This window comes from Neophocaena asiaeorientalis, unplaced genomic scaffold (genome assembly GCF_003031525.2).
Source record: "Neophocaena asiaeorientalis asiaeorientalis breed wild unplaced genomic scaffold, Neophocaena_asiaeorientalis_V1.1 scaffold404, whole genome shotgun sequence".
In the NCBI taxonomy this organism is placed as follows: domain Eukaryota; kingdom Metazoa; phylum Chordata; class Mammalia; order Artiodactyla; family Phocoenidae; genus Neophocaena; species Neophocaena asiaeorientalis.
This window is the reverse complement of record NW_020172589.1, coordinates 1,982,940-1,995,740: the sequence shown is the minus strand read 5'-3', so window position 1 is coordinate 1,995,740 and position 12,801 is coordinate 1,982,940. Positions and strand designations below refer to the sequence as shown.

The 12,801-nt window shown below is 41.2% G+C and overlaps 1 protein-coding gene across 1 annotated transcript; it reads left to right on the top strand.

Annotated features, from left to right (window-relative positions):
* Positions 1 to 2,823: 2,823 nt before the first annotated feature.
* On the top strand, positions 2,824 to 12,155 carry SCGB3A2 (secretoglobin family 3A member 2). Its single transcript, XM_024738271.1, has 4 exons — positions 2,824 to 2,952; positions 9,023 to 9,071; positions 11,533 to 11,735; positions 12,132 to 12,155. Exons 1-4 carry the CDS (start codon positions 2,824 to 2,826, stop codon positions 12,153 to 12,155), a joined length of 405 nt encoding a protein of 134 aa, XP_024594039.1.
* Positions 12,156 to 12,801: the final 646 nt, after the last annotated feature.

Here is a 12,801-nt window from a genome sequence, read left to right as displayed (position 1 = left end):
TGCACTAGTAAACAGAACGTTGCAAAAGAATGCAGTAGTTTCAAAGAATTATGAAAATAATAAACTGTGGTTGTTTTGAGCCACTAAGCTTTGGAGTAATTTGTTATGCAGCTTTAAATAACTAATAGGTCCAGGTTGCAAATGGCTTCAAAGTATTAGACTCAGATCTAAATATGTTGACTGTGACTAATAACCAGTAACAAAATAAAGTTTTATTCTTCTTTGATTTTGACGCCACAGTTTTACAGTTCTGGTAGATTTTTATAGCTGTATTTTCAGAGCCTGTGGAGTTTGAAATGATTTCTGAGATAAGAACACGTTTTGCTCATATTGATGTTAAAAAAAAAATCATTGAAATTAGTTCTGTCTTATTTCTCAGTTCCCTCTTTTGCCAATCAAAGAATGAGTCCTGAATCTTTTTCTAGATTTGATGGAACAATAACTATTATTTTATTATTGTAATATCTATGTGTAAACCAAGGATCTGAACATACACCATCTCAATTAATCCATACAACTATATATGCTTAATATATGATCTTCCTTTATAGGTTAATGAGCTGAGATTCAGAAAGGTGAATGATTTGCTATGGGAATTAAATGAAAGAGATTTATTAAAACTTCTCTGACCCTAGTCAAATGTTCTTTCTGTTTCATCATTAATGTAAATGAATAAAACTGGCAAACTGAGGCATGAACACAGGATAAGAACAGAACAACTTTTTTTCTCTGGAGAACTGATTTAACTAAGAGAGGTGAGGGCATCCCTGGGGTTTGGCCTGGCATAGGGAGTCAGGGCCCAAGTAGAGTAAGAAGGGCATTTACTGAGGGAACACGGAATAGCAAGAGAGTCAAAGCCCTTGCAGTGAGAAGAGGGCATTTACATATACCTACATATGTATACATATCCTTTCTAGCTCTGTCCACTGGGAGGGCCTTGAAGCAGGACATCCTGATTGAAATGAGTAACCTAATACCTGGATGACTCCACAATATTACTTTTCTTCTAAAAAGAACTAAGGGTCACTTCTTGGAAAAAGAGTTTATTTGGGCTGGGGCAGAGAATATTGAAGATGAGCCTGGATCATCTTGTAATACCAGAAAGCAAGCACAAAGAATGACAAGGACACACCAAAAGGCAGGCAGGCCAGCTTGCAGGGGCTTTCACTGGCAATATTGGAGACATTTTGGTTATCAAATATAATATTACAGTAATGGATGATACTCCATTTAATAAAGTAGGAAACCCTGAGTCCCTTCTGGTATTTAAGCAGAAATTGAACGTTCGATTAGGAATGGGATATTTACATAGTTTCAAAGTAACTTCCCACAAAACAATTGTTAATTAAACAGGAAAATGAGCAAAATGGAGAAGTCTGGCAGACTTCACCTCAATCATGAGATCAAGATGAGTAGTTTAAATCAGTAAGGGGAAGAATCATGTACCAACTGATAGGATACACTGAGAACACAGCCTGGCTTCTTGCATAACCAGAACCTGGCAATGAGGAAACATCAGATGAAGCCAAACTGAGCAACATTCTACAAAAAAAACTGGCCTGTGGTCTTCAAAAATTTCATGAAAGTCAAGAAAAGGCTGAGCAACTCTTCCAGATTGAGGAAGACTAAAAAGACATAATGGCAAAGTGTAATACATGATTCTGAACTGCATCCTTTTGCTACAAAGGACAGTATTCAGATAGTTGGTGAAACTTGAATTAGGTATAATTCAGTAGGTGGCAGTAAAGTATCAATGTTAAGTTCCTGATTATGGTCACGTAGGAGGGTGTCGTTGCACATAGTACCCACCAGTATTCCTTGAGCGACGGAGCACTGGGTCAGCCATTCAGTTTCAAATGGTTCCAAAAAAAAATTCTTTGTACTGTACTCAGATCTTTTCTGTAAGGGTGAAGTTGTCTCAAATTAAAAACTTTATACCAGAAAAACCTCCATTATTTCTTTATTGGATACAGTGATTATCCATTCCCCTCCTTCTATTCTATAAAGCAAGCCAAAAGAAATACAGAATTCTTTAAAGAGAAAATTGTAAATAAAAATCCCCAAATATCATTCAAAATTAAGTAATGGAGAAGTGGTGTTGATGAACTTGTTGGTAATGGTGGCTGCTGTGAGGTTACAATTAGGAAGCTGGAAAACAAAACGTAGAGAGGAAAATAATGGTAATCATCATTATCATATCTAACATAAATTGAGTGCTCATCCTGAGGCTTGCCAGGAGCCCACTCATCTTAGTAAAAAGGCCTATCCCTCCCTGTACTTTTGGTCAAGAGTCATAGTGTAAACATTTGGAGAGGGGGAAATGATTTATAGCAGAGGCACTGAGTGAGGACCTGTAACTTGGAAAAGTGCACCATGAACTTTTCATGTTCTTCTTTGAGTCACACCCACAGGGTGAATGTGCAGTTTGGTTGTTTCTTGGAAGGGTGTTAACCTCACATATTCCAAAGCAGGCAAGGCCGAGGCCTTGACTTATTTAGTTGCTAAAGATACAATGAGCCACTTTTAGATTTAGACAGTTTATCACTTTACATAGACAGCAAAGAGAAGAATAGACCAAAAGTGTCAGCTCCCTATCATCTTTGTCCCATACATTAAAAAGGATGACAACAAAACAGAAGGGGTTGGATGACTCCAAGGCCGGTTGTGGGAAGCTAATTCTAGACTGCAGCTGAGAGGCTTAGGTTTTAATATTCTGCAGTTCTGTTCCAAGGGGGGTTAGGGCAGAAAGTCCCACACCTCATAGGACCTGGGAGGCAATATCTTACAACAGCTTCCCTGGAGAGATGTGAAGGCACGTGGGAGATGGCTCATAGCAACTACTGTAGTCCTCCCATCTTCTCGGGTTCCAGGAGGATCGCAAGGTGTTTCCCCAAGACTCAGATAAGCAATGGTTCGACCCTTCATGTATGTGGATCCCGGCAAGGTTACCAGGTAATATGGTAAAGTCATTCCCCTATAAAGGACAGTTGAAAGGTAGGACTTTCATGTCATGGAGAATGTCTGCTAGGCACTGAAGAGCTGCCCTCTGCGAGGGTTGACATCCTTGCTGGAAGGAAGTTATAGCAGATGCAATTCTGGCCCCCTAACAAGATAGTGACATTAGCTGTGAATATGGGACTGCAACATGGATTGGGAGTACGGGGTCATCTGGGCCCAGACTCCTCACTGAATGGCCTTTCTGCTTCCCTTACACTAATCTGCTTTATAAACCCCTATGACCAGGTTTGCCCCTGCTTAAGAACCCATATTTCTCACTATGGATCAAGTCTTGCCAGACCAAGTGGTAGTCTCATTCAGGCCGTCAGAGTTTAGTTTTTTATAGCCGTACCTTCTCATTAACTCATCTGATGCAATTCATCGATTGTTTGATTGTAAACTAAACATTTGTTTGAAATTTGCCATGGTCAGGCATGTGGATGAACAGTGCTGGAGAGAGAAAGAAGAAAGAGACTTTTTCCACACATCTTCCTTTTTAGCTTACTTACTTGTCTCAGTTAGTTTCTTAAAATAAAACATTACAAATTCTACTTTTAGTTCTCATCTTCTCTTCTTATCCAAATTTTTGAATTCAAGAACCACTTGAAGTCATCTTTGAAAAATCCAGCCTGGGCAAATCACTTTTCTCCTTTTTTGAGGCTTCCTAGATTTTTACTTTGATTTGGTCTTGATTTATGTGTCATTTCCTGTGTTTCACCCTCATGGGCTCATGTTCCATTTGGATTTCCTTGCAGTGCCTCTAAAGGGGCTAAAAGTTAGCCTTAAACAACAGTGGACTGATTTTTCACTAAATAGGATTCAATCAATAGGGAAGAGAGCCAGGAACAGGTTATTATTATTTTTGCTTTTCTCCAAACTCTATAAGGTTGGTATTCAAAGCTGTGACATTTGATTGTTACATGCTTGTGTTTTCAAGACAAATTTTGAGGCTATATCCTGTTTTATTTAGGTTTCACTTTAAGTCACTTTGACCATCCAATTTACAGAAAGTAGAAGAGGAGATAATGAGCTCTACTTTGATGTCTCCAGTGTGACTTCCCAATAACTGTCTCTTTTCAGCTAGAAGAAAGAGTGTGAGATGAAATCTCAGGCAGATTCTTTTCTTTTTCTGATTTGTGTCTTGAATCTACATTCAGCTGGCTTCTTTAAAACTGTCATTCTCCTCACAGGGACAAAAAGGATACTTTATATCTTTCCATCTGTTTGTGTCATCTTCAATTTCTTTCATCAGCATCTTACTGTTTTTGGAGTACAGGTCTTTTGCCTCCTTAGGTAGGTTTATTCCTAGGTATTTTATTCTTTTTCATTCAGTGGTAAATGGGATTGTTTCCTTCGTTTCTCTTTCTGATCTTTCATTGTTAGTGCATAAGAATGCAACCTAATTTTGTATCCTGCAACTTGACCGAATTCACTGATGAGCTCTAGTAGTTTTTCTGGTGGTGTCATTAGGATTTTCTATGTATAGTGTCATGTGATCTGCAAACAGTGACAGTTTTACTTCCTCTCTTCCAATTTGGATTCCTTTTATTTGTTTTTCCTTTCTGATTGCCATGGCTAGGACTTCTAAAACTATTCTGAATAAAAGTGGTGAGAGTGGACATCTTTTTCTCGTTCCTGATCTTAGAGGAAACGCTTTCAGTTTTTCACCATTGAGTATGATGTTAGCTGTGGGTTTGTCATATGTGGCCATTATTATGTTGGACTTACTGACTTGCTTCTAACAGTTTCCTTTAATATAATTAAGATGAGGCAAGAGTCATGCCGGCTTTCTTCCTGCTGTATTCCCAGAATCTACCACAGAGGCAGATCCACCAAACATGCTCCATAAATACTTGTTGAATGGCTAATTGAACTTCCACTCTCGCTTATAAATTTAATCTCCACAAAAAATTCATTCGAAAAACACTTTGAAAATTAATTTAGAAATACTGGCATTCATCTCCTTTTCATTTCTTTTCATGAATTAATTTATTAACAAATGCTTACTGGAAAAGCATATTAATTAAGTGTTTAAAGGAAAAGAAATACAAATCAGAAGAAAGGACTCAAATTCTGGCCACATATATTATCTAAGTGACCTTGGCAATTAATTCATTGCTTCCAGCTTCAGACCTCTCATTTATAAAATGGGATAAAAGCTCTTATCTTCAGGGGTTTTATGAGAATGAAATGGATACCATATGCAAAGTTAGGGCCTGGCACTGATTGGTGGTTCTTAATAACATTGTCAAGTGTGTAGGATTCTGTGTTAGGATCCAAATATGAACAAGACAAAGCCGCCTGAGATGTTAACAAATTAGTCCTGGGAAAGAAAACATTAATACAAATAATATCAGTATCAGTAGCATAACAAAGGCACAAGAAAAGCATAGAAGGCTGTTTTAAAATATGTTTTATTATTATTCAGGTCATCAGATCAGGAGATAACTGCCATTGAAAAGATAGTTTGTTTTACTGACACATTCCCAAGAAAAGTGTCATGCCACACCACAGGACAGTAAGGGCACATGGGAAGCGCTGGGTTTGTCAGGAGGGTGGGGCAAGTGAGTGGGCAGGAGCCTTTACTCAAACTTCCCAGGAGTTTTCCATGGGAAGGGGTGGGGAGACAGGGTAAGCAGGTTTAGGATAGGCTAGTTTGAATAATTTCAGTGGGCTCTGGGATGTAGGGACTGTCCCTAGTTGTGTGGTACCTGCCTGGGCCCGGGGGTGATTGAGGCAGGTGGACAGTGGCCCGGTGGGGGACAAGGACTCCCTGAAGGAGGTGGTTGGCAGTGTGGGCTCTGGATTGGTTGGTTTGCATATGAAAGGTACACTCCCAGGTGAGCCATTTGCTATCTCTAGTAATTAGCTAGCCCTGGGAGGGGCAGTCCCTCCAAGGTCAGCAAGCCTCTAAAATGTCAAAGCATCAGAAATATGGAATAAAAAGACATGACTAATACATGGGCTCAGAATGCAAGAAGCATGGGAGTAGCCAACTCTGAGTCTCTTTTCAGGTCTGACTGTACCCCCAATCCTCTTGTTCTTTACAATCAGAGCACCCTATTAGCTTCTTCATAGGACTTACTACTAGTTCTTATTTGTTTATCTGTTTATTGTCTGTTTATCCCATACACAGTCAGCTCCACAAAAGCAAGAAATTTGCTTGCCTCATTTACCACTCCAGTCTTAGTTCCTGACAGTGTCAGGCACAGAGCAGATGCTCAATAACTATTTGTTGAACAAAAGAAATGAAAACAGTAGTGCTTGAAGGTTATGTGATATGTCTGTTCACGTGCACATATTACTGTTCATATATGTGTAAGCATGTGGATATTTGTGTGTGTGTGTGTGTGAGAGAGAGAGAGAGAGAGAGTGTGTGTGTGTGTGTGTGTGTGTGTGTGTGTGTGTGTGTGTGTGTGTTTTGCATGGAGGAGGTTCTAGCCTTTAGTCTAAGCCATCCATGTTTACTACCAGGTTTTGGTCAAGACAATGTCTGGTTGACTATTAGATGGGCCCACCAGAAATCTATTAGCACTTCCTGGGAAAGAACTGAGGTCTGAGGAACTTCCTGGGAAAGAACTCACCTCCAGGACCAGCAGACAAGCTGGAGACAGTGCCACACAGTTCAGGGGTAGAAAGGGAGAAGCATCCGTGTGTGTGTATTGCTCTATTTCTCTTGGATTGGTCCAGCTCCTTGTGGACTCATAACTTGGCAGTTGCAAGAGAGAGGCTATGTTTCCAAACAGAAATATCTGTTTTTTGCCAAAAGCGCTACTATATTTTAGTATGCTGTGTTAGTCAGAACATAGCCAGAAAGTCAGAACCATGCCAGGTGATCAAACAGGAAAAATTTAACTTGAAGGATAATTTACAAGATGCTAGAAAGGCAGTTAAAGCAACCAGGGGAAAGGCGAGTCAACTCTGAGATTAGAAAGTGCAGGAAGCTGCTACTACTTCTTTGCCGGGAGGGATAGGGAGAGCAGGTTGGGCCGAGGCTGGGGCTGCACCGTGGAAGCCGGATTGATGGTGGGACTGCCTGGTGTGTGTGGGACCGCAGATGAAAGGGCCTTTCTGGAAGGAGCTGGAGCCGTGGAGAAGTGGCCGTCACTGCCCGAGATGTCTCCTGAAGCAGAGAGAGGGAGAAGCACCCTGATTTCTCCCTTTCTCTCCCCTCCAATCTTTCCCAGTGCCTCCCGTTAGCCGATCCTAACCAGAAAGCAGTTGGCTGGGAAGTCTGGAGACCACAGTTTGTAAAACTGAGCTTCCTATAGTGCAGGGCAGAGGGGGGGACATGCACAGAAAGGATGTGAGAGCAAAATGGAAACAACCAGCAGAGATGAGGGCAGTACAGTTTTCGTATCCTATAGAAAGGTCATAACATAAAAATAAAGGATGGCATCAACTCGCCACCACTTCACCACACACAACCTTGGCCCTGTGAGAGTTCTGGAACATCAACATCCCTGGCTAGGTTCTCCAGGAAAAACTGAAGCCGTCTCTGGCAGAGAAAGCAGTAGAAGGGGCAGGATTGCATACGTGTGGCAGTAATACATGATCTCCTCCATGCAGTTTATAATGTAGCAGAAAACTAAAGAAATGGCAGTTATAACTCGGTAATGTACACAAATGAATAGCAGGTGACACTTGTTAGGTGTTAATCTTGGTTTGGTACAGTTATATCCTGGATCTACATAACTACATTAAATCCTCATAACAATAACACACCCTCAAGTGGGGCCCCAACTCCTGGCTTTGCACCTAGAGGGGACTATGCCTTGACGTATCTTCCTCACAATGTTCTGAGTACCCCTTCAGTGGCAGGGGGAGGCTGGGGCCAGCAATGTCATTTGGTCAGGGAGCTCCGAGCTGGGACTGGGATCCACCTGGACCCTGGATCTTATTTCTCCCCTTCAAGTGTCGTTCTTTCTCTCTTTCCAGTACCAGATACCCCAAGGAATGCTAGGACTTGGGCTTACAAATAGGGTCATCCTAGGGCCCCATGGCTGAGTACTGGTTGCAGGAGGGCAGCCTTGCAAGCAGATTGTTCCTGTGGTCAGCACAATATTTCTTTTGCATGATTACAAGGGACTGGACTGCCAGAAGGGTACTGACATGCATATTTTGGTGACCCAAGTTGTTCATATAGATGGGGTGTTGTAAAAAAATTTTTTTTCTCAGGGTCACACACCTTTGAGAGCATCTTTCTGTTAGCTGTTAAATGTCCCATTTTAGATGAGGAGAACAATACTATAGAATAAAATACGTCAAATCTAAGGTTACACAAAGAGTAAATATTGAATCCCAGGTTTTTAAAAAGGCATTTTGATTTTCGATCCTGAGCTATATGAGAACACAGAGAAGGCATGACCCTGGGTGTTCCCCAAATAAGTGGGAGACACTAGACATGGTAGAAGATCTTGCCATAGTAGATGTCTGAACAGGGATGGGATGGGTGGAGGTAAATTCCAGAGAAATGTGGCACTAAATGCCAATAAGCTGAGTCTGTATTATTTCAGGGCTAAAGGGACGTCGGGATTACTCCTACAACTGGCGAGCTCATCAGTTAATGTGTTTCTCCAAACTTTATTAGGAAACTGGAGGAAAGCAACAGAATTTTCACCCTCTTTAATCCCAATATGAAACCTTCGCTTCTTTTCAGAGTTCTTCCAGAAGGACTTTTAGAGCTCTTTGCTTCCCACCCGCAACTCTGTGTAAGAGCTTATGCAAGAGATCCTTGAGAGTGTTTTAAGATAGGGCTTTGTTTCTCATGGGAACATGAGGGAAAACGGAAAAAACCTCTAATTTGTTTAGTGAGAAAACATGACCTCCATGCTTTTCTTCCCTGGGGCGAGTCAAGTGGTCGTGACTGAAATTCAGGTCCCTGTTTGGTGTATAAATATGGGTGTGTGCAAAAGCCACTGCCACACTTGGTACAGCAAGGGGAACCACTGGCTTGGTGGACTCATTAGGTTTTCCAGTTTAATCTTAAACTCCAGGTAAATATCACAGATAACGTACAATAAAGCTGGTCACTGTGTTCCTGCTGGTGACCATCAGCATTTGCAGTTACTCTGGTAAGTAGCCGGGAACATATGATATTTCTCTATTTTTCTGTTAACAGGAACACAACTATTAAGCCTAGGCTCCCAGTGGGATATGGTGGAGGGAGTTTTAGAGCCACAGAATAGTAAGGTCAGAAGGAACTTCAGATGCCCCCTGCTCCCAACCCAATACAGGTACCATCCCTGGTGTATCCTACAAAGAAGTTAACCAGCTACCACAGAGGTTCAACAAATGCACTTCATTATTGAACTTTGGCCACCATTAATTTTCCTTAATTTTGAGTTAAGATCTGATTTTGTGACTTCTTTCTTTTATGTTTCTGAAACTATATGGAGTCATTCTTGCTATCATCTCTAATCAGATTGCAGCGTTGGTTCTCTTGAGACATAGCTACATTTATCTGTTCAGACAATCAATGGGTATCTGCTGAATGGCTATAAGCTGTTGGTCACTGGATAAGCATTAGAAGATTCAGACCTGAATCAGACATAAATATTGTTCTCAAGGTTCTTACAGTCTGGCAAGGGAGAGAAGACTTCTACAGAAGTCACTGCCATACTAGACCAGTCATTAATGCACAATGACAATACAGATAGAGCTCTGTGGGAGAGCTGAGGGGTGAACAGTTCCATTTCTAGGTAGGGTATAGAGTCTGATTTCTTGGAGGAGAATGGAAACTGATCCTTTCTTTTTGGAGGGAGTCATATAGGAAGAGATATTTGGGCGCATCTGCAAAATCCATCATAATGGCCACTGCTCATTTGGAGAACAAAAAGCTTTGAGGATCTCCCCCCTGGAATATGTAAGTACGTACAAAGAAGACACTCACCAAAGTGTCGAAAATAAGAAGTACGGAGATTAATCGTGAGAAACTGTGTGATACCCATGCCTACATTGGCAACTTTGGCTTGTGAATTTTTTTTGAATTTTTGAACTGATTTGTAACTTCACCAGTTTTGGCTATTTTGTTGTCCTTTAGTGTCTAAGGACACATGGGAAGACGTGGCAGCAGAAAGATGGGTGGAGGGGAAATAAATATCCCCCTTCTGGGGGAGAGTTTTGGAGGGAAAATGGGTGGTAGAAGATGAAGGAGAAATAGGTGCACAAGCTCCATTTTTAAGATTTGAACGGGAAAATAAAAAGTATTACAAAGAGAATGAAGTACTGGCAGGGTCTTAGCCAGCAGGAGGATGTGTGTCTTATGTGTGTGCTTCTGCATGTATGTATTTATACATACGCAAATGTGTTTTGTAAAAATATGTATCATAAGCATTTTCCTCATTCTCTAACCTCTTCTGTGTGAAAGTTATCTTTCTAAAGCTGAAGATATAAAAATGCAATTATTCCATATAAGAGCCTTGATAGCTCCCCATTACCCTTGGGAAAAAAATCTCAAACTCATCTGTATGACATTCAAGGCTTTGAAAATCCACCCCACCCAAGTTGCAGCCTAACCTTCTTTATCCCTCCTTAGCACGCCACACTGGAATTCTGAAGAAGACTCACCATCCTGTGTATGCACTTTCACCTTAATATCTCAATGCCTTGGTTAATTTTGTTCCTCTTTAAAATGCTGCTCCCCTTATTTACCTGTGATCCTGGCATTTGCCTCAAGACACATCTCCTGCAACATCTGTTCTTGGAAGATTCCTGTAGCATTCTCCTAGGTTAGAATTAATCATCACTTCTTTTGTGTTTCCATAGAGCTTTGTCCATAATATTAGCATAGCACATGCTGCACTGTGGCATACACAAATCTTTATTTTCCACCAGACTGTATGAGTTCTCTGAGTGGAATATCTTGTTTTATTCATCTGTGTATCTGCACCAACTGACATAGAGTCTGTGTTCACTTATGTTTGTAGCATTGAGTTGGACGGGTAGGGAGCAGTTTCCTGGGCTGTGGTTGGGTCCATTCACATCTCCAAGTGGAGGTTCATTATGGCATCTTCCCTTTGGTTTCAAGCTTGTGGGCTATGGAGACAGCCACATGCAAACTATACTCCCATCTAGTCAATCACCAGTATCTTTTGAGTGCTTACTATATGCCCGGGTCTGTCGTAGGTGTGGGTGATGGTAGTGAATAAAACTCAAATTTCTTATTCTCTTGGATCCTATACTAGTGAGAGGATGAAGGCAAAGTAAAGAAATGAATAAAGATTTAATACTTTAAGTAGTGGTAAGAAAAAATAAAGATAGAGGGTGACGGGTGATACCATTTTAGATACATCTCTGAGAATGTAACATCTGAGGAGAGACCAAATAAGGAAGGAAGAAAGGCATGTAGTTATCTGGGGAAAGAAAGTTCTAGAGAGATGGAATGGGAGGGGCAAAGGTCCGGAAGCAGATGTTTTCTTGAGAAATCAAGATGAGTAGGGCTGGAATGGAGCCATTGATGGAGAGAGTGGAAGGTGGTGAGGTCATAGGAACTGGAATTGCCTTGTTTTACCTGGGATCTCTTTTGCTCCGCAGCTACCGCCTTCCTCATCAACAGTTTGCCACTTCCTGTCAACAAAGCTTTACCTTTACCTCTGGACAATGTTCTCCCAGTCATGGACCCACTTAAGCTTCTTCTGAAAACTCTGGGCATTTCTGTTGAGCACCTTGTGGAAGGGCTAAGGAAGTGTGTGAGTGAGCTGGGACCAGATACCTCTGAGGCCGTGAAGAAACTGCTGGTAACTACAGCTTGTGGGGCTGACTCATCAAAGGGCAGGGCTTAGTCACCGTGAGTGCCCACCCTCTCCACCCACTCCCACACCACCTTGTTCTCATTTGTGAACCTGTATTTCCCCCTTGCTTACTGTACTCATATACATTTCACATGTCCTGGAATCTCAAGGAAAGTGCAATATCCACAGTTCTAGAAGGAATTTTTGAATGAGGGAGATGTATGCTAGTCGTGAAATGTATGCCACTTCCCAGCTTTGTGATTCTGGATGGGACTTAACCACTCTGAACTTTTGTTTCTTTGTAAGTAAAATGGTAGCGAAATAGGATAGTGACTATTTTTGGAGATGTGCTAATGATATGTAAGCTGCTTTTATTTTAAATATTCCCATTTTGACTTTCAGGAGGCACTCTCATATTTGGTGTGACAGCAGAAAAAAGCAAGAGTGGAGGAGGGAGGGAGATGATGCTCTCCTCCACCCTGGCTGAAACTCCTTTCATCCTAAAATTCAGTGACCCCTGAAAAGAATAAATAAAACAATGAACAGACTTCAGTTTGTCCTATTTTTATTTGGGAAGCTCTATTCAGAAGGGCCTAACTAGATAATTTTTTCTTTGTGTTATAAACTCTAGATAGCCTGTTGTTATAAAGACAGCTCGCATTTTCAGTAAGGAGTAATGATTTTTTCCATCTCCTTATCTCTAACTTGAATGTCTCCATTTTCTTCAACTGTTGTTTATCTGACAATGCTTCCAGATGCCTTATGTTCCTATTTCCCTACTTCTAAAGAATTTTTTTTCATCTTTATTGGAGTATAATTGCTTTACAATGGTGTGTTAGTTTCTGCTTTATAGCAAAGTGAATCAGTTATACATATACATATGTTCCCATATCTCTTCCCTCTTGTGTCTCCCTCCCTCCCACCCTCCCTATCCCTCCCCTCCAGGCGGTCACAAAGCACCGAGCTGATATCACTGTGCCATGCGGCTGCTTCCCACTAGGTATCTACCTTACGTTTGTTAGTTTATATATGTCCATGCCTCTCTCTCGTCCTGTCACAGCTCACCCTTCCC

Coding starts and splice junctions, on each gene's coding strand:
- SCGB3A2 (XM_024738271.1), top strand. CDS start 2,824: ATGGCTCATAGCAACTACTGTAGTCCTCCCATCTTCTCGGGTTCCAGG. Junction 9,072..11,532: donor CAGCATTTGCAGTTACTCTG/GTAAGTAGCCGG, acceptor TTTGCTCCGCAG/CTACCGCCTTCCTCATCAAC. Junction 11,736..12,131: donor AGGCCGTGAAGAAACTGCTG/GTAACTACAGCT, acceptor TTTGACTTTCAG/GAGGCACTCTCATATTTGGT.